The sequence below is a fragment of the Urocitellus parryii genome, chromosome 10 (assembly GCF_045843805.1).
Source record: "Urocitellus parryii isolate mUroPar1 chromosome 10, mUroPar1.hap1, whole genome shotgun sequence".
In the NCBI taxonomy this organism is placed as follows: Eukaryota; Metazoa; Chordata; class Mammalia; order Rodentia; family Sciuridae; genus Urocitellus; species Urocitellus parryii.
The window spans coordinates 794,956-819,376 of record NC_135540.1 but is presented as its reverse complement, the minus strand read 5'-3'; the positions used below and the strand labels follow the sequence as shown (position 1 = coordinate 819,376).

The window sequence follows — 24,421 nt, the reverse complement described above, 5'->3', positions numbered from 1 at the left end:
CACGCACCGACTTAGAGCCGTCTGACACTCGACAGTCGCCCAAAACATGCACTGGAGAAAAGACAGCCTGTTTAACAAAAGGTGCTGGGCAAACCGGAAATCCCTATGTAGAGGGATGGAACTAGATCCCCATCTCACCCTGCAGAAAAGTCAACTCAACGTGGATCAAAACCTAGGAATTAGACCAGAAAATTTCTGATTGTCATAAGGAAGCACAGGTCAACTTCCTTAACAAGACTCCTAAAGCTCAAGAAATAACACCAAGAATTAATAAATGGGGGTGGCATCAGATTAAAAATCTTCTGCACAGTGAAGGAAATGAGCCCGAGGAGAGAGCCTGTGGAATGGAGGAGATCTCTGTCAGCTACTCTTTCAACAGAAATTAATATCCAAAATACATGAAGAACTCAAAAAGCTTAACACCAAAAATATCGAGAGCCCAGGCCATCGACAGGCAAAGGAACTGAGCCAGCATTTCTCAGAAGGAGTTCCCCAATGGCCAACAAGTGTGTGCAAAGGGTCCAACATCCCTAGCAACCATGGAAATGCAAACCAGAACTTCGAGAGTTCATCTCACTTCTGTTTGAATGGAAACGATCAAGACTGCAAACCATAATAAACACCGGCAGGGTTGTGGGGAAGAGGTACACTCATCCATCGTTGGTGGGACTGCAGATTAATACAGCCACTTTGGAAAGCAGTGTGGACATTCCTTAAAGGAAGGTCTTTATCTAGAAGATCTGAAGTCAGCGTTCTACAGTGACATGGGCATACTGATGTTTATAGCAGCACAGTCACAGGGCCAAGCGGTGGAACTGGCCCAGGTGTCCCTCAGCAGAGGAATGGATGAAGGAAATGTGCATATACACAGTGGAGTTTTACTCAGTTGTAAGGATGAAGTGATCTCTCACTGGTGAGTGGAGGGACCTGGAAAACATCATGTAAGTGAAAGAGGCCAAACTAGAAAGCCCAGGATTGGGTGATTTCTCTCATATACAGAAGTCATAGGAAACTAAGGAATTTTTAAAAGGGAAATATCATGAAAATAGAAGGGAGAGCCATAGAGGAAGGGGATTGGGGGAGAGAGGAGGGGAAGGAAGGGGGCTGCAGAATGGAGCTGACCACACTCTGCTGTGTACACTGTGAACGGATCCCAGGACTCCACTTTAAGTCCCTCTGTAATGGAGAGAGACCTGAAATCACAGAAGGAGGGCCAGAGAGGAAGAGATCTGGGGGCGGGGAAGGGGAGGGGAGGGGAAGTACTGGGACCTTGGAAATGAGCAGATTTTGTCCTGTGCACGTGTGAATGTGTCAGAATGCACCCCACTGTCACACACGCTGCGGTGCACTAACCACCCAGAGGAGCCAGCCAGTGCTGCCGTGCCAAGGGTGCCTTTCTCCGCAGCGTTTGCATCTTCTGTCTGACTTGGTCAGCCTGGTGGTTCCTGGGCTCCGGTTGGAACTGCCCCAGCTTGAGCCCTGGCCCCCCAGCAGGCCCTGGCCAGGAGCTTCCTCGGGCACAGGTGTCGGGCACGGGGCCTGCCCGCTCACTGCCGAGGCTGGACTGAGCCTTCTGCAGTGCCTGTGCCGCAGCGTGCGGTGCTGGCCTGTTGTCACTCCTCTGCTGTCTCCACAGGTGCTGTGCAGGTGGGTCTTGAGTGTGAAGAAGAACTACCGGAAGCATGTGGCCTACCACAACTGGAGGCACGCCTTCAACACTGCCCAGTGCATGTTCGCTGCCCTGAGAGCCGGCAAGATCCAGGTGCGCATGGAGCCGCTCAGAGCCGGTGTCCGGGAGAGGGACGGCAGAGTCTTCCAAGTCCTCGTAATGTGCACTAGTGGGGACTGGAATCAGGGCCTGCCGCTTGGAGAGGGCGCGTTTGTCCGAAAGCCTGGGGTAGCAAAACGCCTTGTGGCTCACTGTCGCAGACCCTTAGGAAACCTCCTGTTATCCAGAATGCTGGCAGGAAAGCCATCATCTCCTGTGGCAGGCAGTGCTGGAGGGGTGAGAAGTCCCACCTTCCATGCTCCCCTCCGCCCCAGGCAGAGCAGCGCCCCCCAGCAGCAGCCCACCGTGAGTGGGCCTCTTGGGGACCCCGGGCTCTCCACTGCCTCCTCTGGAGCACTCAGGTGATTCCGAGGGCTACCTTGTAGAAAGGTCTGCTTCCTTGACACTGACCCGGCACTGGAGGGAGATGTGCAGACGCAGTGCAGGCGATCGCTCTTCCCAGGCCCCGTCTCACCCCATCTCTGCTGAGATCCTATCCCAGCAGGGATCAGCAGACACAGTGCAGGCGATCGCTCTTCTCAGGCCCCACCTCTGTTGAGATCCTATCCCAGCAGGGATCAGCAGACTCAGTGCAGGCGATCGCTCTTCCCAGGCCCCATTGCACCCCTTCTCTGTTGAGATCCTATCCCAGCAGGGATCAGCAGACACAGTGCAGGCGATCGCTCTTCCCAGGCCCCATTGCACCCCTTCTCTGTTGAGATCCTATCCCAGCAGGGATCAGCAGACACAGTGCAGGCGATCGCTCTTCCCAGGCCCCATTGCACCCCTTCTCTGTTGAGATCCTATCCCAGCAGGGATCAGCAGACACAGTGCAGGCGATCGCTCTTCCCAGGCCCATCTCACCCCACCTCTGTTGAGATCCTATCCCAGCAGGGATCAGCAGACTCAGTGCAGGCGATCGCTCTTCCCAGGCCCCGTCTCACCCCATCTCTGCTGAGATCCTATCCCAGCAGGGATCAGCAGTCGCCCTCCATGTCCTGCATCCATCCCAGGCCTCCGTTGGTTCAGACTCCTCACTCTGCCCTTTAATGAAGTCCACAGCTCTTGTCTGTCTCGGCTTTCAGGGGTTCACATGGCTAGATCTGAAAGCAGGAAAGGCGGGGCCGCAGCGGTGGTGGAGCGCTGGCCCAGCCCGGGCATAGAAGTGACCGCTAACCTAGAGGCTGTGCAGATGCTGGACAGTGTCTCCCTGCCAGGGCAAACGTTCATGAGACATAGGAGACACTTAAGCAGAGGGTGCTCAGAAGCAGCGGTCTTTGTGGGTGCTGAGAAACCTGTTGCGTAGCACTGAGCGATTCAGCAGGAGGGCCTGCGAGTCGCATCTGGGAGCCCCGAGGCCGTAGGGCAGACTCAGAAATGACCCACGTTTGGCTCAGGAACACGGCATTTAAATCTTGAAGGCCAAGTTTTTCTCCCTGGCCGTCTTGTTTCTGCGGTCTGCTGGAGTTCCCATGCCCACATTTCTGAGTGGTGCAGCAGCTGACAGGCGCGGGAGACAGTCTGCAGGGAACTGAGGAGGGAAAGTGGATTAAGGCTTGCCACAGGGTGCCCCAAACACACAGAGAGTGAACAGTCAGTGGCCTGGGGCTGGGCTGTGGCTCAGGGCTCAGCCCTTGGCTGGCTCTGGGGTCCTTCCCCAGAGTCCCCCCAAATGATACTTCCTCGGTGTGGACAGATGACGACTTTTGAGACTCCTTGGCTTCTGTCTGGGGGGCACTGTGGTGCCCTGCTGCAGGTGCCTGCACGCTGCTTCCCGCAGAGTGGGTCCTGGTGAAGCAGCGCAGCGCCCTCACGCCTCTCTCCTCCCCAACACCCTCAGAGCAAGCTGACCGACCTGGAGGTCCTGGCGCTGCTGATCGCCGCGCTCAGCCACGACCTGGATCACCGCGGCGTGAACAACTCCTACATACAGCGGTGAGCGGCCGCCCGGCCACACGGGAGCCTTCTCTGCCTTTGCGGGGCGTGTGTTTAAAGTTAAAGCCACAGAAAGAAGTGGATGGTGGGAGTCTCAGTTGAGCTCCTTCCAGGCACATGGGCTGTATTTAGGGGAACGACCAAGTACAGCACTCTGCTGGCCAGCTCCCCAGGCCACAGGCTCGGGTGCTGCAGTGAGGATGGTGTCTCATTGGCAGTGGTGGGAGCTGGGCCTCAGTGCGTGCACTCCCGGCGTAGGAGTCTCTAGAGAACTACCAAGGCTGTGGGGGGCAGCTTCCCCTGGAGCAGAGGGGACAGTGTGGACATGTGCTTCCCTGGCCGCGCTCTGGACGAGGCTTCTGTGGGTCAGGGTCAGGGGAGGCACCCGGCACGGTTATGGAGAAGTAGGCCTCGTGGCCAGATCTGGGTTCCAAGTCCACTCCCCTGCACAGTCCCCCTGTGGCCTTGGCCAGGGAGCTGCAGACGGAGAAGATGCAGCCACCTCAGGGTGGCGTCACCACACCCAGGCCAGGGGGAAGGCCGGGGCGTGTTGTGTGAGTTCAGCAGCAGATGCTAGAGACGCCGAGTGGCTCTGGAACCTGCCCTGGTGTCCTGAGGGAGGGCCCTAGGCCTGGACCAGAGCTTCTGACCTCAAGGCCATCAGCGAGTGGTGCACCCGCTGCAGGCTCATGGAGAGGCGGCATCACCCCTCAGCAGACGGTGCAGCCTCTGTGACATTGCTGTTTTCCTGTAGCAACTTGGCTGCAAAGTCCACCTCTTGACGCAGAACCTCTCTCTGCAAGCGTCCTTCAGTGGCACAGGAGTGAGCTTTCGGGAGTTCTGGGGACCAGACGTCCCGCAGCTTGAGAAGGCTCTGCTCCCGGCCTTTCTGTGCGCGGCCCCAAAGCTTCCTGTGGACAGCATCGCGTGACGTGCAGCCGTGTCCTGTGCTGACCCTGGGCTCTGGTCCGGGGTCACAGGCTGCTGGTCCCTCTTGAAAACCTGCCTTTTGGAGAACCGGAAGGGTGACAGGTCCTCTGTCCCCTGCACTTCATCCTGATTCTGACTTGAAGAGAAGTTATGAAAGGGAACAATGTGGACCAGAAAAGGTTCCCAGCGTAGTCGAGCCACAGGTGACGTCTCGGCAGCATGACCTGAAGAGCAGTGGGCACGAGCTGTGAGGGACCCACCGCGCCTCAGAGCCAGGGTCTTCCCGTCACCGGGCTGTGGCACAGAGATGATGCCCTGCTGCTCTGCCTGACCCTGAGGAAAATCCACTCAACTATTTTTCCTTTGTTTATATAAAAATAATTACCAGATAAACATCTGGAGGAGCGTCATCCTCTCTCTTAACAACAACAAAAATTCCTGGGAAAAGTCGTCGGTTGCTGGTGTTGCTCAGATCAGACGTGGGCCAAATGACAGCTTTCTTAAAAAAGTCAAAGCTTCAGGGCTTTCGTCTCTTCCTGTGGTTTTTCAAAGAAGCAGCTGAGAATTTTCCAGGGTTTTCTCTTTCCTTCTAAGCAAATGGGCCACACTTAAAGTCGGGTCCTCCTCAGGGGGGCTCCAGGGAGAAGAGCACCCTGAACATCCCCCTAGAGAGCCCTGTCCTCCGAGGGGTGGCCCTGGGGCAGACCCCCCTGAACGTCCCGACTCCTCAGTAGAGAGAGCACCAGAGGCGCAGAGGGCAGCAGTGGGCAGCAGGAGCTCCGGGCCGACAGGACCCAGCACTAAGCCAGGTCCTGGAGCCCCTCAGGGGGGCCCTCTGAGACAGGAGAGGCCTCCCAGGCAGCCCCAGGCTGTGTCTGACACTGGGGCTCACCATCCGCGGCCAAGAGGTCAGCTGTGCGGGGTCTCGCAGGCGCCCGGACATGGGGACAGGAGCACTGCTCATGCCTGCCTCTCCCACCGCGCGGTGGGTGAGGGAAAGCGGGGTCTCGGTGGAGGTGGGATTATCACTGCAAGAGAAGGCACTGGGGGGCCCAGGGGGAGGTGCAGACTGCACAAGAGAAAGCACAGTGTGGCCCTGGGGTTTCAGGGAGAGACGTCTGCGGTAGGCTGCTGTGGGTCCAGGAAGACCGTCTTGGCCGTGTTGACGGGATTCGGCTTTGGAGGTGAGGAAATGACACGGGGAGGTGCCCTGGCTGTCAGACCGAGGGGTGAGGAGCAGCTGTTAGAGTGTGGTGCTCCCCTGGCAGAAGGGCTGCAGACAAGGTGTGGCTTCCGTCTTTAGGCCACTGTCCAAGAAATGATGATGACCAGTACAGACAGCATGAGTGAGTCCTGCCTCTGTGACACGGGGACCGTTGGGTGATGGAGAGGGAGACTGGACCTGCCAGTGTGGCCACCTCCACTGCTGGAGGAGGGAGTGTAGGTCAGGGCCAGTGAGGTCCAGCTCCACTGTTGGAGGAGGGAGTGTCGGCCAGGGCCAGTGAGGTCCAGCTGCACTGCTGGAGGAGGGAGTGTTGGTCAGGGCCAGTGAGGACCAGCTCCACTGCTGGAGGAGGGAGTGTTGGTCAGGACCAGTGAGGTCCAGCTCCACTGCTGGAGGAGGGAGTGTCGGCCAGGGCCAGTGAGATCCAGCTGCACTGCTGGAGGAGGGAGTGTTGGTCAGGGCCAGTGAGGACCAGCTCCACTGCTGGAGGAGGGAGTGTCGACCAGGACCAGTGAGGTCCAGCTCCACTGCTGGAGGAGGGAGTGTCGGCCAGGGCCAGTGAGGTCCAGCTGCACTGCTGGAGGAGGGAGTGTTGGTCAGGGCCAGTGAGGTCCAGCTCCACTGCTGGAGGAGGGAGTGTTGGTCAGGGCCAGTGAGGTCCAGCTGCACTGCCGGAGGAGGGAGTGTCGGCCAGGACCAGTGATGTCCAGCTCCACTGCTGGAGGAGGGAGTGTTGCTCAGGGCCAGTGATGTCCAGCTCCACTGCTGGAGGAGGGAGTGTCGGCCAGGACCAGTGAGGTCCAGCTCCACTGCTGGAGGAGGGAGTGTCGGCCAGGACCAGTGAGGTCCAGCTCCACTGCTGGAGGAGGGAGTGTCGGCCAGGACCAGTGAGGTCCAGCTCCACTGCTGGAGGAGGGAGTGTTGGTCAGGGCCAGTGAGGTCCACCTCCACTGCTGGAGGAGGGAGTGTCGGCCAGGGCCAGTGAGGTCCAGCTCCACTGCTGGAGGAGGGAATGTCGGCCAGGACCAGTGAGGTCCAGCTCCACTGCTGGAGGAGGGAGTGTTGGTCAGGGCCAGTGAGGTCCACCTCCACTGCTGGAGGAGGGAGTGTTGCTTAGGGCCAGTGATGTCCAGCTCCACTGCTGGAGGAGGGAGTGTCGGCCAGGACCAGTGAGGTCCAGCTGCACTGCTGGAGGAGGGAATGTCGTCCAGGACCAGTGAGGTCCAGCTCCACTGCTGGAGGAGGGAGTGTTGGTCAGGGCCAGTGAGGACCAGCTCCACTGCTGGAGGAGGGAGTGTCGGCAAGGGCCAGTGAGGTCCAGCTCCACTGCTGGAGGAGGGAGTGTCGGCCAGGACCAGTGTGGCCACCTCCACTGCTGGAGGAGGGAGTGTTGGTCAGGGCCAGTGAGGTCCACCTCCACTGCTGGAGGAGGGAGTGTTGGTCAGGGCCAGTGAGGTCCACCTCCACTGCTGGAGGAGGGAGTGTTGGTCAGGGCCAGTGAGGTCCAGCTCCACTGCTGGAGGAGGGAGTGTCGGCCAGGACCAGTGAGGTCCAGCTCCACTGCTGGAGGAGGGAGTGTCGGCCAGGGCCAGTGAGGTCCACCTCCACTGCTGGAGGAGGGAGTGTCGGCCAGGGCCAGTGAGGTCCACCTCCACTGCTGGAGGAGGGAGTGTCGGCCAGGGCCAGTGAGGTCCAGCTGCACTGCTGGAGGAGGGAGTGTTGGTCAGGGCCAGTGAGGACCAGCTCCACTTCTGGAGGAGGGAGTGTTGTTCAGGGCCAGTGAGGTCCAGCTCCACTGCTGGAGGAGGGAGTGTCGGCCAGGGCCAGTGAGGTCCACCTCCACTGCTGGAGGAGGGAGTGTCGGCCAGGACCAGTGAGGTCCACCTCCACTGCTGGAGGAGGGAGTGTCGGCCAGGACCAGTGTGGCCACCTCCACTGCTGGAGGAGGGAGTGTTGGCCAGTACCAGTGAGGTCCAGCTGCACTGCTGGAGGAGGGAGTGTCGGCCAGGACCAGTGAGGTCCAGCTCCACTGCTGGAGGAGGGAGTGTTGGTCAGGGCCAGTGAGGTCCAGCTCCACTGCTGGAGGAGGGAGTGTCGGTCAGGACCAGTGAGGTCCAGCTGCACTGCTGGAGGAGGGAGTGTCGGCCAGGACCAGTGAGGTCCAGCTCCACTGCTGGAGGAGGGAGTGTTGGTCAGGGCCAGTGAGGTCCAGCTCCACTGCTGGACGAGGGAGTGTCGGCCAGGACCAGTGAGGTCCAGCTCCACTGCTGGAGGAGGGAGTGTCGGCCAGGACCAGTGAGGACCAGCTCCACTGCTGGAGGAGGGAGTGTCGGCCAGGACCAGTGTGGCCACCTCCACTGCTGGAGGAGGGAGTGTTGGTCAGGGCCAGTGAGGACCAGCTCCACTGCTGGAGGAGGGAGTGTCGGCAAGGGCCAGTGAGGTCCAGCTCCACCTTGGAGGAGGGAGTGTCGGCCAGGACCAGTGTGGCCACCTCCACTGCTGGAGGAGGGAGTGTTGGTCAGGGCCAGTGAGGTCCACCTCCACTGCTGGAGGAGGGAGTGTCGGCCAGGACCAGTGAGGTCCAGCTCCACTGCTGGAGGAGGGAGTGTCGGCCAGGACCAGTGAGTTCCAGCTCCACTGCTGGAGGAGGGAGTGTCGGCCAGGACCAGTGAGGTCCAGCTCCACTGCTAGAGGAGGGAGTGTCGGCCAGGACCAGTGAGGTCCAGCTCCACTGCTGGAGGAGGGAGTGTCGGCCAGGACCAGTGAGGTCCAGCTCCACTGCTGGAGGAGGGAGTGTCGGCCAGGACCAGTGAGGTCCAGCTCCACTGCTGGAGGAGGGAGTGTCGGCCAGGACCAGTGAGGACCAGCTCCACTGCTGGAGGAGGGAGTGTCGGCCAGGACCAGTGAGGTCCAGCTCCACTGCTGGAGGAGGGAGTGTCGGCCAGGACCAGTGAGGACCAGCTCCACTGCTGGAGGAGGGAGTGTCGGCCAGGACCAGTGAGGTCCAGCTCCACTGTTGGAGGAGGGAGTGTCGGCCAGGACCAGTGAGGTCCAGCTCCACTGCTGTAGGAGGGAGTGTCGGCCAGGGCCAGTGAGGTCCAGCTGCACTGCTGGAGGAGGGAGTGTCGGCCAGGACCAGTGATGTCCACCTCCACTGCTGGAGGAGGGAGTGTCGGCCAGGACCAATGTGGCCACCTCCACTGCTGGAGGAGGGAGTGTTGGCCAGGGCCAGTGAGGTCCAGCTCCACTGCTGGAGGAGGGAGTGTCGGCCAGGACCAGTGTGGCCACCTCCACTGCTGGAGGAGGGAGTGTTGGCCAGGGCCAGTGAGGTCCAGCTCCACTGCTGGAGGAGGGAGTGTCGGCCAGGACCAGTGAGGTCCAGCTCCACTGCTGGAGGAGGGAGTGTCGGCCAGGGCCAGTGAGGTCCAGCTCCACTGCTGGAGGAGGGAGTGTCGGCCAGGACCAGTGAGGTCCAGCTCCACTGCTGGAGGAGGGAGTGTCGTCCAGGACCAGTGAGGTCCAGCTCCACTGTTGGAGGAGGGAGTGTCGGCCAGGACCAGTGAGGTCCACCTCCACTGCTGGAGGAGGGAGTGTCGGCCAGGGCCAGTGAGGTCCACCTCCACTGCTGGAGGAGGGAGTGTTGGTCAGGGCCAGTGAGGTCCAGCTCCACTGCTGGAGGAGGGAGTGTCGGTCAGGACCAGTGAGGTCCAGCTCCACTGCTGGAGGAGGGAGTGTCGGCCAGGACCAGTGAGGACCAGCTCCACTGCTGGAGGAGGGAGTGTCGGCCAGGACCAGTGTGGCCACCTCCACTGCTGGAGGAGGGAGTGTTGGTCAGGGCCAGTGAGGACGAGCTCCACTGCTGGAGGAGGGAGTGTCGGCAAGGGCCAGTGAGGTCCAGCTCCACTGCTGGAGGAGGGAGTGTCGGCCAGGACCAGTGTGGCCACCTCCACTGCTGGAGGAGGGAGTGTTGGTCAGGGCCAGTGAGGTCCACCTCCACTGCTGGAGGAGGGAGTGTTGGTCAGGGCCAGTGAGGTCCACCTCCACTGCTGGAGGAGGGAGTGTTGGTCAGGGCCAGTGAGGTCCAGCTCCACTGCTGGAGGAGGGAGTGTCGGCCAGGACCAGTGAGGTCCAGCTCCACTGCTGGAGGAGGGAGTGTCGGCCAGGGCCAGTGAGGTCCACCTCCACTGCTGGAGGAGGGAGTGTCGGCCAGGGCCAGTGAGGTCCACCTCCACTGCTGGAGGAGGGAGTGTCGGCCAGGGCCAGTGAGGTCCAGCTGCACTGCTGGAGGAGGGAGTGTTGGTCAGGGCCAGTGAGGACCAGCTCCACTTCTGGAGGAGGGAGTGTTGGTCAGGGCCAGTGAGGTCCAGCTCCACTGCTGGAGGAGGGAGTGTCGGCCAGGGCCAGTGAGGTCCACCTCCACTGCTGGAGGAGGGAGTGTCGGCCAGGACCAGTGAGGTCCACCTCCACTGCTGGAGGAGGGAGTGTCGGCCAGGACCAGTGTGGCCACCTCCACTGCTGGAGGAGGGAGTGTCGGCCAGTACCAGTGAGGTCCAGCTGCACTGCTGGAGGAGGGAGTGTCGGCCAGGACCAGTGAGGTCCAGCTCCACTGCTGGAGGAGGGAGTGTTGGTCAGGGCCAGTGAGGTCCAGCTCCACTGCTGGAGGAGGGAGTGTCGGTCAGGACCAGTGAGGTCCAGCTGCACTGCTGGAGGAGGGAGTGTCGGCCAGGACCAGTGAGGTCCAGCTCCACTGCTGGAGGAGGGAGTGTTGGTCAGGGCCAGTGAGGTCCAGCTCCACTGCTGGAGGAGGGAGTGTCGGCCAGGACCAGTGAGGTCCAGCTCCACTGCTGGAGGAGGGAGTGTCGGCCAGGACCAGTGAGGACCAGCTCCACTGCTGGAGGAGGGAGTGTCCGCCAGGACCAGTGTGGCCACCTCCACTGCTGGAGGAGGGAGTGTTGGTCAGGGCCAGTGAGGACCAGCTCCACTGCTGGAGGAGGGAGTGTCGGCAAGGGCCAGTGAGGTCCAGCTCCACCTTGGAGGAGGGAGTGTCGGCCAGGACCAGTGTGGCCACCTCCACTGCTGGAGGAGGGAGTGTTGGTCAGGGCCAGTGAGGTCCACCTCCACTGCTGGAGGAGGGAGTGTTGGTCAGGGCCAGTGAGGTCCACCTCCACTGCTGGAGGAGGGAGTGTTGGTCAGGGCCAGTGAGGTCCAGCTTCACTGCTGGAGGAGGGAGTGTCGGCCAGGACCAGTGAGGTCCAGCTCCACTGCTGGAGGAGGGAGTGTCGGCCAGGGCCAGTGAGGTCCACCTCCACTGCTGGAGGAGGGAGTGTCGGCCAGGGCCAGTGAGGTCCACCTCCACTGCTGGAGGAGGGAGTGTCGGCCAGGGCCAGTGAGGTCCAGCTGCACTGCTGGAGGAGGGAGTGTTGGTCAGGGCCAGTGAGGACCAGCTCCACTGCTGGAGGAGGGAGTGTTGGTCAGGGCCAGTGAGGTCCAGCTCCACTGCTGGAGGAGGGAGTGTCGGCCAGGGCCAGTGAGGTCCACCTCCACTGCTGGAGGAGGGAGTGTCGGCCAGGACCAGTGAGGTCCACCTCCACTGCTGGAGGAGGGAGTGTCGGCCAGGACCAGTGAGGCCCACCTCCACTGCTGGAGGAGGGAGTGTCGGCCAGTACCAGTGAGGTCCAGCTGCACTGCTGGAGGAGGGAGTGTCGGCCAGGACCAGTGAGGTCCAGCTGCACTGCTGGAGGAGGGAGTGTCGGCCAGGGCCAGTGAGGTCCAGCTCCACTGCTGGAGGAGGGAGTGTCGGCAAGGGCCAGTGAGGTCCAGCTCCACTGCTGGAGGAGGGAGTGTCGGCCAGGACCAGTGAGGTCCAGCTCCACTGCTGGAGGAGGGAGTGTTGGTCAGGGCCAGTGAGGTCCAGCTCCACTGCTGGAGGAGGGAGTGTCGGTCAGGACCAGTGAGGTCCAGCTGCACTGCTGGAGGAGGGAGTGTCGGTCAGGACCAGTGAGGTCCAGCTCCACTGCTGGAGGAGGGAGTGTCGGTCAGGACCAGTGTGGCCACCTCCACTGCTGGAGGAGGGAATGTCGGCCAGGACCAGTGAGGTCCAGCTGCACTGCTGGAGGAGGGAGTGTCGGCCAGTACCAGTGCGGTCCAGCTCCACTGCTGGAGGAGGGAGTGTCGGCCAGTACCAGTGAGGTCCAGCTCCACTGCTGGAGGAGGGAGTGTCGGTCAGGACCAGTGAGGTCCAGCTCCACTGCTGGAGGAGGGAGTGTTGGGCAGGACCAGTGAGGTCCACCTCCACTGTTGGAGGAGGGAGTGTCGGCCAGGACCAGTGAGGTCCAGCTGCACTGCTGGAGGAGGGAGTGTCGGCCAGGACCAGTGAGTTCCACCTCCACTGTTGGAGGAGGGAGTGTCGGCCAGGGCCAGTGAGGTCCAGCTGCACTGTTGGAGGAGGGAGTGTCGGCCAGGGCCAGTGAGGTCCAGCTCCAATGCTGGAGGAGGGAGTGTCGGCCAGGACCAGTGAGGTCCACCTCCACTGCTGGAGGAGGGAGTGTCGGCCAGGGCCAGTGAGGTCCAGCTCCACTGCTGGAGGAGGGAGTGTCGGTCAGGACCAGTGTGGCCACCTCCACTGCTGGAGGAGGGAGTGTCGGCCAGTACCAGTGAGGTCCAGCTGCACTGTTGGAGGAGGGAGTGTCGGCCAGGGCCAGTGAGGTCCAGCTCCACTGCTGGAGGAGGGAGTGTCGGCCAGGACCAGTGAGGTCCAGCTCCACTGTTGGAGGAGGGAGTGTCGGTCAGGACCAGTGTGGCCACCTCCACTGCTGGAGGAGGGAGTGTCGGCCAGGACCAGTGATGTCCAGCTCCACTGCTGGAGGAGGGAGTGTCCGCCAGGGCCAGTGAGGTCCACCTCCACTGCTGGAGGAGGGAGTGTCGGCCAGGACCAGTGAGGTCCAGCTCCACTGCTGGAGGAGGGAGTGTCGGCCAGGACCAGTGAGGTCCAGCTCCACTGCTGGAGGAGGGAGTGTCGGCCAGGACCAGTGAGGTCCAGCTCCACTGTTGGAGGAGGGAGTGTTGGCCAGTACCAGTGAGGTCCAGCTCCAATGCTGGAGGAGGGAGTGTCGGTCAGGACCAGTGATGTCCAGCTCCACTGCTGGAGGAGGGAGTGTCGGCCAGTACCAGTGAGGTCCAGCTCCAATGCTGGAGGAGGGAGTGTCGGCCAGGGCCAGTGAGGTCCAGCTCCACTGCTGGAGGAGGGAGTGTAGGCCAGTACCAGTGAGGTCCAGCTCCAATGCTGCAGGAGGGAGTGTCGGTCAGGACCAGTGATGTCCAGCTCCACTGCTGGAGGAGGGAGTGTCGGTCAGGACCAGTGAGGTCCAGCTCCACTGCTGGAGGAGGGAGTGTCGGCAAGGGCCAGTGAGGTCCAGCTCCACTGCTGGAGGAGGGAGTGTCGGCCAGGACCAGTGAGGTCCAGCTGCACTGCTGGAGGAGGGAGTGTCGGCCAGGACCAGTGAGGTCCACCTCCACTGCTGGAGGAGGGAGTGTCGGCCAGGACCAGTGAGGTCCAGCTCCACTGCTGGAGGAGGGAATGTCGGCCAGTACCAGTGAGGTCCACCTCCACTGCTGGAGGAGGGAGTGTCGGCCAGGGCCAGTGAGGTCCAGCTGCACTGCTGGAGGAGGGAGTGTCGGCCAGAGCCAGTGAGGTCCAGCTCCACTGCTGGAGGAGGGAGTGTTGGTCAGGGCCAGTGAGGTCCAGCTCCACTGCTGGAGGAGGGAGTGTCGGCCAGGACCAGTGAGGTCCAGCTCCACTGCTGGAGGAGGGAGTGTCGGCCAGGGCCAGTGAGGTCCAGCTCCACTGCTGGAGGAGGGAGTGTCGGCCAGGACCAGTGAGGTCCTGCTCCACTGCTGGAGGAGGGAGTGTTGTTCAGGGCCAGTGAGGTCCAGCTCCACTGCTGGAGGAGGGAGTGTCGGCCAGGGCCAGTGAGGTCCAGCTCCACTGCTGGAGGAGGGAGTGTTGGTCAGGGCCAGTGAGGTCCAGCTCCACTGCTGGAGGAGGGAGTGTCGGCTAGGGGCAGTGAGGTCCAGCTCCACTGCTGCCCTCAGCCATCCGTGGTGTCCACGACCTGCCTTGTGCCTTGGTGGGTGGGGGCAGCGGCCATCAGTCTGGGCCCCGCTGCCCCAAGGCTGTGGGGTGTGCCGATCCCTGTGAAGAGATGAGAAGTGCCAGCCAGGGCCAGGAGGTCGGAGGGTCAGATGGGCGCAGAGCAGGGAGGCCGTGCAGACCCCAGGGCGTTGGTGTGCGGGACAGGTGGCGGGAGAGGTCTGGGCCCTGAGTGAGGAGCGTGTCTCAGCCGCTAGTGCTGGTAGTCCTGGGGCGGGGGGGGGCAGGGTGGCCTTCCCCAGGGCTCCCGCTGCCTGTTGTTTCAAGCTTCCTGTTTCTGCACATGTCCTGAGGAGCTCTCAGACCTGGACCGTGGTTGGCCAGGCAGGCTGAGCACCACAGCTCTGAGTTCAGGGAACGGACCCCTGCCCGCGTGGTTTTCCAGATCCTCCTGGCACCAACCTCTGCCGGATTAGAGGCCGCAGGGTGCGAAGCCTGGCTTTCTGAGCACGGCTGTGAGCGGGGAGCGGGGGCCTGCCCCCCTCCTGCGCTCATGAGGCTGTGCTCTCGATGTCAGGCGAGCACGCCTGCCCCTGTCCACTCCCCGAGGGGACGCACCCTGTCTGCATCTGCTGAAGTGATGCCCGCTGACGTTCCAGCTTGCTGTCGAGGCCCCGACTGCCTTTCCTAGCCCAGGCCGCCCGTGGAGGCCTCGTGGAGCACCCAGGCGCTGGTCGGAGTGATGCAGGGCAGGAGATGCACTCGGATCCCCCTCCACCGTGTGTCCACCCAAGCAGGTTCAAGTTCAGCGACCTCTGAACCTCCGTCACCAGCGGTCTCTGCCTGGTTTCCCTGCAGGCACGGCCTGGGACGGCCGAGTGCTCAAGGCCTGCAGCCTCCCTGGCTCAGGCTCCTGGAAGCCCCCTGGCCTCCTAGCTCACCAGGCGGCCCAGGCCTCCTTCTCCTTCCGGCCCTGCCTGCTCGCCTTTCCCCTTGCTGAGGACCAGGAGTGAGCATGGGTGAGGCAGGCGGGCTCTGGGCTGGCGGCCCTCACCTCCATGCCCTCATCTCACTGGGCCAGGTGCTCACACCTCACAGTCCTTCAGCCTGGGGCATCTTCTGAACCCTCCACCAATTACCTGCTGGTCAGAGAACCGCAGGGAGTGGCAACTAGCCAGGGGCTTGGACACCTGCCAGCACTCACCGGCCCCTTCCTGCAGCTGGGAGCAGAGATGGTGGGGGCTGCGCAGGGCCAGAGGCGAGCACGGGACACAGGCAGGGCGTCCTGTGCAGGCCTGGCTGTCTCCTGCCTGCTGAACTGGGCACCGCCTTGCCCCTCTGCTCAGCCCGGGCACCACTGGGTCACTCAGAGCCGGCGACGTCGGGCACTGCAGGAACCAGGAGCCAACTGACTCAGCCGCCTGCTTCCCTCCAGGGGCTGAGCCTGGGCAGCTCCCTGGGCCTGGGTCCAGTGCACAGGCCCCTGAATTCCACCGCATCAGTGCTGGGAACATCGACCCCCGCCCGAGCTTTACTGCAAAGGCAAAGCTGACCTGTGAATTGGTGTCAGAGTCTGAGTCAGTTGCAGTATTAAAATGTAAAACTGTAATGTGTGCGATAATATTTATGTATAACAGGTGTTTTCTTACCCCTGGGGCGGTTCTCCCCTCCTGTCCCCACACTGCAGGTCCACTCTGCTAAAACACCAACAGTGCTCACACTCAGAACAGGCAGGTTCTCCTGCCTCGGGGTGGTCTGCCTGCTCCAGAGGTGGCTGCAGAGGGCGGAGGGCGGGGGCGGAGGGCGGGCTTGGCTGCTGGGTGAGGCGGTCTGCTGAGCTCACCACACTGAGGGCCTCTCCTCTCTCCACGCCCACAGGACAGAGCACCCGCTGGCCCAGCTCTACTGCCACTCCATCATGGAGCACCACCACTTCGACCAGTGCCTGATGATCCTCAACAGCCCGGTGAGTCCCCCTCTGCGGCTCCCGCCTGCTGCTCCCACCTGCAGCGCTAAGCCTGAACACGCGCCCTTCTCGTTTGGGTAGCAACAGGAACCAGATCCGCGGAGACCTCGCAGCGCCTCTGCACCCTGAGCCGTCTCCATGTTGCCCGTGGGTTGCGGGGCTGCGTTGGCCGCCCCGGGGGAATGGCTCTGTGGCTTCTGCAGCCTGTGGCGCTGGGCGTTGGCTTGGCCTGGCGCACACTGAGCACTGCCGTGCCACCCAGAAGCACACAGCCCTCTCTTCACTAACACGTCTAATGCTACCATGTTGTCAAGGAAGGGCGCTGTTGGACGGCCGGGCTGCCTGGACCGCTGTCCGTGTGGCAGAGGCAGCCGTGCACAGAACCTCCCTACCTTAAGGGCAGTGAGCAGGAGAGGGCGCCGGGGCATTTGAGGGGGCGTTGGCCGGGCGCAGGCCTCGGGCCTCCGTGCCATCTCTGTCTGCTCGTGTGACCCGTGTGACAGAGGGAAGTCCTGACTGCTGTGCTGACGAGCACTGGCGTGGGGGACCCCAAAGCCTACCCATCACCGCGTCTGTGGGTGGGCCTGGGGCTAGTGCCTCTCTGAGCCTGGGGACAATACCCAGAGTCCCAGGCCATCCCTGTCCCTCCAGCTCCCTGAGGTCCCACCAGGTCGTCCCTGGTTCTCCATGGAGAAGCCAGATGCCCGGTGCCGGGGAGTTGGGAGCTTGACGGGAAGGCTCTCCGCCCTGTTCTGGTAGGAAGCCCCTGTGCCAGGAGCCTGGAGAGCCCCGTCGAGCGCTTCCCGGGGGCAATGCCTGCTCCCCACAGAGCGCCCCCTAGTGGGAGCCAGACAGCCTGGCCCTTAGACTCCCGTGTCACAGGGAGGTGTCCAGACACAGGTCCTGGCCCGTCCCCTCACCTGCAGGACCTTGACAGGACCTGCCGGCTGTCACTTGAGGTGTGAGGACCTGCTCCCACTCCTCAGGACCCTGGTGTCATGGAGGGGAAGATCCACGCAGCCTGCTCCAGCCTCCGCAGAACGTCCCATAGATGGCCTCATGGGGGATTGCCAGGGCCTGTGACTGTCACAGCTGGTTCCTGTGTCACTGCAGTGTACTCTAGGAGCAATTCTTACACAGGTTGTCCGGGCTACGGTGAGCCAGAGTTGTGGGTGCTGGATTCTGAGTTCGGCAGGGGAGGAAGGCCCCCCGCCCCGTCTCCTGGGGGCAGGGTCTGTTTTAAGAATGTTAAACGGGCACCCAGGAGGTGCGGGCCTTGCTCCACGTTGGCGGTCACCTGGGTCCTGGCCTGCCTGGCTTCGCCTCAGCGCCCACCTTCTCATTTCCACTGCTGGTTTCTTACTCTCACATCTCAGGGGCCCTGGGGACCTGCTCGGCCAGAGGTCTGGCCTGGGCCTGGTTCTGTGCCTAGGTTTCGCGTGGTCTACCCCAACCCTGTTTTCCCCGTAAGTGTGCGATTTCCAGTGTGCAGCTTTTCAAAACCAAGACTCTGCAGAAATGTGTGTGGTGTCGTGTGGAAAGGCCTTGCTGTCCTCGTAGGCAGCTCTGCCATCCGCGTGTTGGAAGTCCTTCTTTTACTGGACAGTACAGGTCACGGTGTGTGGGCACACGTGGAATCGGCTGTACGTGGGTCGGCTCCACTGCAAGGCCTGCTGTGTAGTTCATCTTTTGACATGATGTGCAGAAGTTACAGCCTCTGCTGGGGAAGGAAAAGTCAGAGTGTAAAGATGCCTCCTGTTGTGCCTGAGGCTGTTTTATCTTGAATACAAGCATCTCCGCTTGGCTCAGAATCTAAAATGACTCAGTGTTTAGAGGACCTCTATGTCCGTGGCCGAGTGACGCGTTTGGTCATTGATTCAGCCATGCCACTGCTACAGTGCTTCGGCTCCTCCAGCCCGCGCACTCTGGCCCCCGCCTGGACGGCCGGCAGGGGCCTGGTCCTCACAGCAAACCCTCTGCCTCCTGGCCTCGTTCCCAGGCCTCTGGGCTTTTGTTGGTGCTGATTAAGGAGACACATCTGACTCCGTCCACAGATGTTCTGGGTGCGTTCTACTCCGTCTGACACTAGAGAGCCACCAAGGTGTGTGGATTCACATGAGGATCCTTCTGGGCTTATCACAGAAGCCACAGGGCCGTGGCCCGGATCGTGGGTTTGACCCTTGCAGCTCCGCTCCTGACACCGCTTCACTTCTCAGTTTTACTTGCTGTGAGATTGTAGCCCCAAACCTGCCAGCAGGAAGAGTAGGTGGCCAGGAGATGTTCTGTCTGTGCTCAGGCCTGGGAACAAGTGGCATGTCACCCAGGGTGGCGGGGAAGAGCAGACGGTGCCATCTCCCGCACCGCTCGGGGCAGGTGACGTGGCGGATGGCTCCCCGCAGCGTCTCTGGATGGAGTGCTAGTGATGCTTCTCTTTCCTCTATCAAGGGCAACCAGATTCTCAGCGGCCTCTCTGTGGAAGAGTACAAGGCCACGCTGAAGATGATCAAGCAAGCCATCCTGGCCACAGACCTGGCGCTGTACATCAAGTGAGTCTTAGGAGACCCCTCCGAGGCAGGCCTTGCGGGCTTCCTGCACCAGGCCCAGGTCTGGGCAGTCCTCAGACCCCTGGCAGCGCTGACCCTCAGGTGGGCTGGAGTTTGAAGTTTCGCAGCCAGAGAACTCTGTCCCATTGCTCACTGAGAGCTAAAGCTCACAGAGCACATGGCTGCTTCCCTTCTTCATCTCCCACGGTGTCTCTGAAGCCGTGATCGCCCAGATCTCTGACTCAAGGTCATTCCCGCTGAAGGTTCCTGGGCCTGTGGCCTTCCCCCTTTCCCACACGGGACTCATTCCATTCGCACCTCCTTCCTACCACCATCCAACCCCGGGGGCAGGAAGAGCTACCAGAGCCAAAAAAGCAGCTCAGCTTTCTTTTTATTTGATTTTGGCACCAGAAGGGGACATTTGCGTACAACTTTGAGACGGTGAAGGTGGCGTTGGTGATTGTGCATCTGCCCAGCGAGGCGCTTCTCCGAGAGCCCGACAGTCGGGGTTCCCAGCTCGCAGGGAGAGTGCTGGTGCTCCTGTGAGATGGGGAGTGGGGGTCACCCGATTTCCCGGGAGCACAGCCTGCCCTCTGCACGAGGGTCCTGGGGCCAGTTTGAGCCACTGTTGGGGAAGCAAAGCAAACAGCACAAACACCCAGCCCCTACGCCAGATGTCCACTGTCGCGCCCCAGCAGCACCCACGACACCTGCTGCGTGAGGGGTGGACACTGAGTTAAGGAGGACAGAAGGAGACACAGTAAACTTCCCCCAGGACCAGGCACGTGAGAACCACCTGTGACCTCACAGCCTGCCCAGGCCTTCTGGGCCTCGTGGGTCTCACCTGACCAGGTGAGACCTCCTGACTGTGGTTCTCAGCAGGTGCGGTCAGTGCCGTCCCACGGGCGTTCCTTTCCCTGGGTCTGTCTCCAGCTGGACCTTGAGCACTGTGCCGAGTCGTTCTTCAGATACTCAGCAGTGCTGGGCCCAAAGCAGCTCCTCCCGCTGACCCCGCCAGCTCCTGGGATGACCACAGAGGCTACACTAGCTCACCAGGCCTTCCCTGGCTTCCAGAGCCTTCCTAACACGGCCACAAGGTGTAGGAACACGGTAGACGGAGCTAACCTGAAACCTGTAGGTCTCATTAGGTCCCGACCCTCAGATGCCTTACCTGTCACTTGATGTCACGCTTGTTACTCACTTTGTCATTGACATATTCCAGAACTGAAAGGACTGCTCTCTGTGGTTGAAAACCAGGCGAAGTTGAACATTCCACCAAAACCACGCGGGCAGAGGGAAGGGATGGTGGTCTCCTGGGCCATGAGAGGGAAGGTGTCTCCGTGACCCTCTGGGTCACGGGTGAGCAGGGACCTCCTAACCGCCTCATGTTTTCTGTTTCAAGGAGGCGAGGGGAATTCTTTGAACTCATAAGAAAGAACCAGTTCAACCTGGAAGACCCTCATCAGAAGGAGCTGTTTCTGTGAGTCACTCTCCTGCCAGCACGTCCTCCCACGGAGCCTGTGCTCGCGTCACATCCATGGCCACTGTGGCCCGAGGTGGCCGCTGGGCGCCAGCCTTCTGCAGCCCAGAGAGGGGGCTGGACCATGACGCCCTTGACCTGAGAGCATGGAGCTCCACTGAAGGACTGTCCCTGGCTCTGCACAACCTCCAGAGAGGATTGAGGGGCGGATCTCAGCTCCTGCCGGAGGCTCGCGTGTGGCCACCCTGCTAGGGGTGGAGGGGCTGAGACCCAGGGAGCCAGAGGGCGCCTGCAGGTTCCCTGCCACAGCTGGGCCATCCATGGGTCCACCTGCCCCCTCTCCCTGGTACGGTGCCACCCTCAGTTACTATGACTGCTCCAGGGGTCCTGGTCCCCAGGTGACCCCACCTGTCCCTCTCCCTGGTACGGTGCCACCCTCACTGTTACTGTGACTGCTCCAGGGGTCCTGGTCTCCACGTCACCCCACCTGTCCCTCTCCCTGGTATGGCGCCACCCTTGCTGTGACTACGGCCACCTTTGGAATTGTGAGGACTGCATCATTGACAATGCTCCCAGAGAGACAGATGAGTGGGAGGAGGCCTGCTGATGCTGTGCACAGGCAGCGTTTCCTGAGAGCTGGTGGGCAGTGACGTGGAGAGAGTGGTGGGCAGAGAATGATCAGCCTGCACAGGGTCCCCTCAGCGCCCTCCTTGCTGTGACAGCACCTGTCCTTGCCCCCTCAGGTGCTTTGGAAGTATGTGGCCAGTGACAGTGTCCTTACCAGCACAATCAACACAGGGGACCCCTCTGTACTGCCTCTCGTATTGAGGCCCATCAGGGAAAGCAGGCTGTGCGCCTGGCACTGAGCGTCCTCTGCCCGTGCCTGGTGGTTGTGCTCACGTGGGTCCACCCTGCCATCTGTGGAGGCCACAGCGCTGGCTGGCCTTGGTGATTGTGGTCCTCTGTGGTGCACTGGTTTTCTGTGCACTGGTTTCCCTAATATCTTCTGCCTGGTGTGGGTAGGCAAGAAGTGTTTCAAGTTGGCATGTTCTGCCGTGAGCTCCCTGCACCTGCCATTCCTAGAGGGACAGAGGGGTGCTCTGCAGTGAGCTCCCTGCACCTGCCATTCCTAGAGAGACAGAGGGGTGCTCTATAGTGAGCTCCCTGCACCTGCCATTCCTAGAGGGACAGAGGGGTGCTCTATAGTGAGCTCCCTGCACCTGCCATTCCTAGAGGGACAGAGGGGTGCTCTGCAGTGAGCTCCCTGCACCTGCCATTCCTAGAGAGACAGAGGGGTGCTCTATAGTGAGCTCCCTGCACCTGCCATTCCTAGAGGGACAGAGGGGTGCTCTATAGTGAGCTCCCTGCACCTGCCATTCCTAGAGGGACAGAGGGGTGCTCTATAGTGAGCTCCCTGCACCTGCCATTCCTAGAGGGAGAGATGGGTGCTCTGCAGTGAGCTCCTGCACCTGCCATTCCTAGAGGGACAGAGGGGTGTTGTACAGTGAGCTCCCTGCACCTGCCATTCCTAGAGGGACAGAGGGGTGTTGTACAGTGAGCTCCCTGCACCTGCCATTCCTAGAGGGACAGAGGGGTGCTCTATAGTGAGCTCCCTGCACCTGCCATTCCTAGAGGGACAGAGGGGTGCTCTATAGTGAGCTCCCTGCACCTGCCATTCCTAGAGAGACAGAGGGGTGCTCTATAGTGAGCTCCCTGCACCTGCCATTCCTAGAGGGACAGAGGGGTGCTCTATAGTGAGCTCCCTGCACCTGCCATTCCTAGAGGGACAGAGGGGTGCTCTATAGTGAGCTCCCTGCACCTGCCATTCCTAGAGAGACAGAGGGGTGTTCTATAGTGAGCTCCCTGCACCTGCCATTCCTAGAGGGACAGAGGGGTGCTCTGCAGTGAGCTCCTGCACCTGCCATTCCTAGAGGGACAGAGGGTGCTCTATAGTGAGCTCCCTGCACCTGCCATTCCTAGAGGGACAGAGGGGTGCTCTGCAGTGAGCTCCCTGCACCTGCCATTCCTAGAGAGACAGAGGGGTGCTCTATAGTGAGCTCCCTGCACCTGCCATTCCTAGAGGGACAGAGGGGTGCTCTGCAGTGAGCTCCTGCACCTGCCATTCCTAGAGAGAGAGGGGTGCTCTGCAGTGAGCTCCCTGCACCTGCCATTCCTAGAGGGACAGAGGGGTGCTCTGCAGTGAGCTCCTGCACCTGCCATTCCTAGAGGGACAGAGGGGTGCTCTGCAGTGAGCTCCTGCACCTGCCATTCCTAGAGGGACAGAGGGGTGCTCTGCAGTGAGCTCCTGCACCTGCCAGGCCTAGAGGGACAGAGGAGCCCTGCACTGTGGGTGCTTGCTGCAGGAGAAGGCTTTGCCTGTCGCAGCAGCAACATGGGAGCACTCTGGACACAGCCGTGTTCTCGTGGGCACTAGAGCTGTCTTCCAGAGTCTGCATAATGGTGGGCCTAAGAGCTTGTCTCCTGCCCCCTCCACCTGCCAGGTGGAGCCTGTCTGTCAGAGGCTGTGTGTGGCTGAGCATGCTCAGGGTAGCCACCAGGAGCCAGGGAATTCGGACCTCCTGACTCATGATAGAGAACTTGCTGTCACTCTTGGCGGGTAACCCTTGGCAGCGCTGTCCTTATGCTGCCACTGAGGGTCGCTGCCTGGTGGAGGCAGTGGCAATACCTGGCAAGGTCTCTGCAGAGGTGGACCCCTTCTCTCTGTGCCCCTGGGGCTGATGGGGCAGGGAGGATGGACGCAGAGTCTGGGGCTGTGACCCAGCACGGCCAGCTTCCGTGTGAGCCCTGCCCTGCGGTTCCTGGGGGAGGCCTGGACTTGCCTCTGTGTGCTGGGTGCAGGTCGAGTTCACGTGAAGGGAAACAGGAGTCTGTCTCTTGCCTTGCAGAGCGATGCTGATGACGGCCTGCGATCTTTCTGCAATCACGAAACCCTGGCCCATCCAGCAACGGGTACGTGGCTTAGTGGTGATGAAGAGTAACTGAAATGTCAAATCCGGGGCAGCCAGTTCCTGAGGCAGCCTTCGCAGCCGCGCTCCGGCACGCTTCCCTGGCTCCGGCGCTGTTAAAGCCGGTGACTGAGCAAGGAAGCCTGTCCTTTCCAGGAGATTCACTGTACTTGGTATCTGACACGTCAGGAAAGAGCATCTAGATTTACACATAGCAAAGCCCAGCTCCTGGGAAGGGTAGTCTCAGCACTATTTGGGCTCATTTTGGGATTTTTTTAGCACATCCTTTTAATAATATCGAAAATTAGAAGGAAAGTAATTTTCTTAGGTTTGCTTTCTAGGCTACTCTCTGCTCTAAGTGGGCTTAGCAAGTGGAGTGTCCACGTTCCTGGGGCTTGTAGGCGTGGGAAGTGCTTCCTCGGGAGACGGGACTGCCTTGCTTTTTTGCAGAGGTGGAGGAGGCTGGAGAACGACTGGGATGCAGAGCTGTCTGCGTGGTGGCTCAGTCCCTCAGGGTGTGCAGGCTTGGTGCCCCAGGGAAGGTGTGGACTTTCTGTGTGTCCAGCCCGGCTGCCTGGTCATGGGCACAGCAGCCCAGGCTCATGCAGTGCAGCACGCTGAGAAGAGAGACGAAATCCCCTCCAAGTGACGAGGCTGGCAGGCCCTGGCACTCGGGCGGTGGTCACTACCTCCCTGCCCTGTGAGATGGGACTATAGGCCTGTTTCCAAACAGGAGGGAAGTGGAAGACGGGTCTGTCTTCTGAATGAAACTACCTGTGGTTTTGTTGTAGGAAAAAAAAAATAAGAAAGGAAATTTGTTTGTTTTTATAAAATAAAAAGAGAAACTATTGGGAGCTACCAGGGAGAGGGCTGGGGAGGAGGCTGATGTACTCACAGAGGCCCGCGGAGAGCACCCTCCACCCGCCTTGGGCCTCCTCAGCTACGCCCTGGACCTGCGTGCCGTCTGTCCAGTGGAGGTGGTTTTGAGGGCTGCATGGCAGTGCCGGCCTGGTCCACGGTAGGGGCGGTCTGCAGGGTGGAGCTGGCCTGGAGCTGTCCAGCAACTCTGCGGACTCCTTTGCTCCTGGAGCTAAGCACGCAACCCTGTGAGAGCCGTGACTGTGGACAGAAACCTCCACCACGTCAGAACCAGGGGACAAGAACACGAGGTCACACCCACAGAGATGGCCTGGCACGTGTCGGGATTACCAAACTGACACTGCCTTAAAGAATAGATCGTGATTTACCCCAAGAGAGGAAAAAAGTGAGACTGTGTTGGAGCAAGTAGCCAATGGAATTAAGTAAGTAAAAGTAATTCAGAATCATAAGAATTACAAATAAAGAAGTAAAACTATCTCCACCTGCAGGTAAAATTATCATACATCTGGCAAGTCCAAAATAAACAGTGGGCAAGCTAAGTGAGCAAATCAGTTATAAAACAGAGGAGAAGCCTCTGTGACGGGAAAGATAAATAAAGGTATTAAATACCTAAGGACAGACAAAACATGCAAAAACTATA

The 24,421-nt window shown here is 60.9% G+C and overlaps 1 protein-coding gene across 1 annotated transcript in view; it reads left to right on the top strand.

Moving 5' to 3' along the window:
- The window catches only part of Pde5a (phosphodiesterase 5A), a 47,442-nt gene that overhangs the window by 13,952 nt on the left and 9,069 nt on the right, over window positions 1–24,421 (top strand). The window contains exons 7-12 of the mRNA XM_077803518.1: window positions 1,637–1,762; window positions 3,609–3,703; window positions 15,826–15,913; window positions 18,359–18,459; window positions 19,859–19,936; window positions 22,843–22,906. Of these exons, the coding sequence (XP_077659644.1) occupies window positions 1,637–1,762; window positions 3,609–3,703; window positions 15,826–15,913; window positions 18,359–18,459; window positions 19,859–19,936; window positions 22,843–22,906 (552 nt within the window). The remainder of the gene's footprint in view (window positions 1–1,636; window positions 1,763–3,608; window positions 3,704–15,825; window positions 15,914–18,358; window positions 18,460–19,858; window positions 19,937–22,842; window positions 22,907–24,421) is intronic.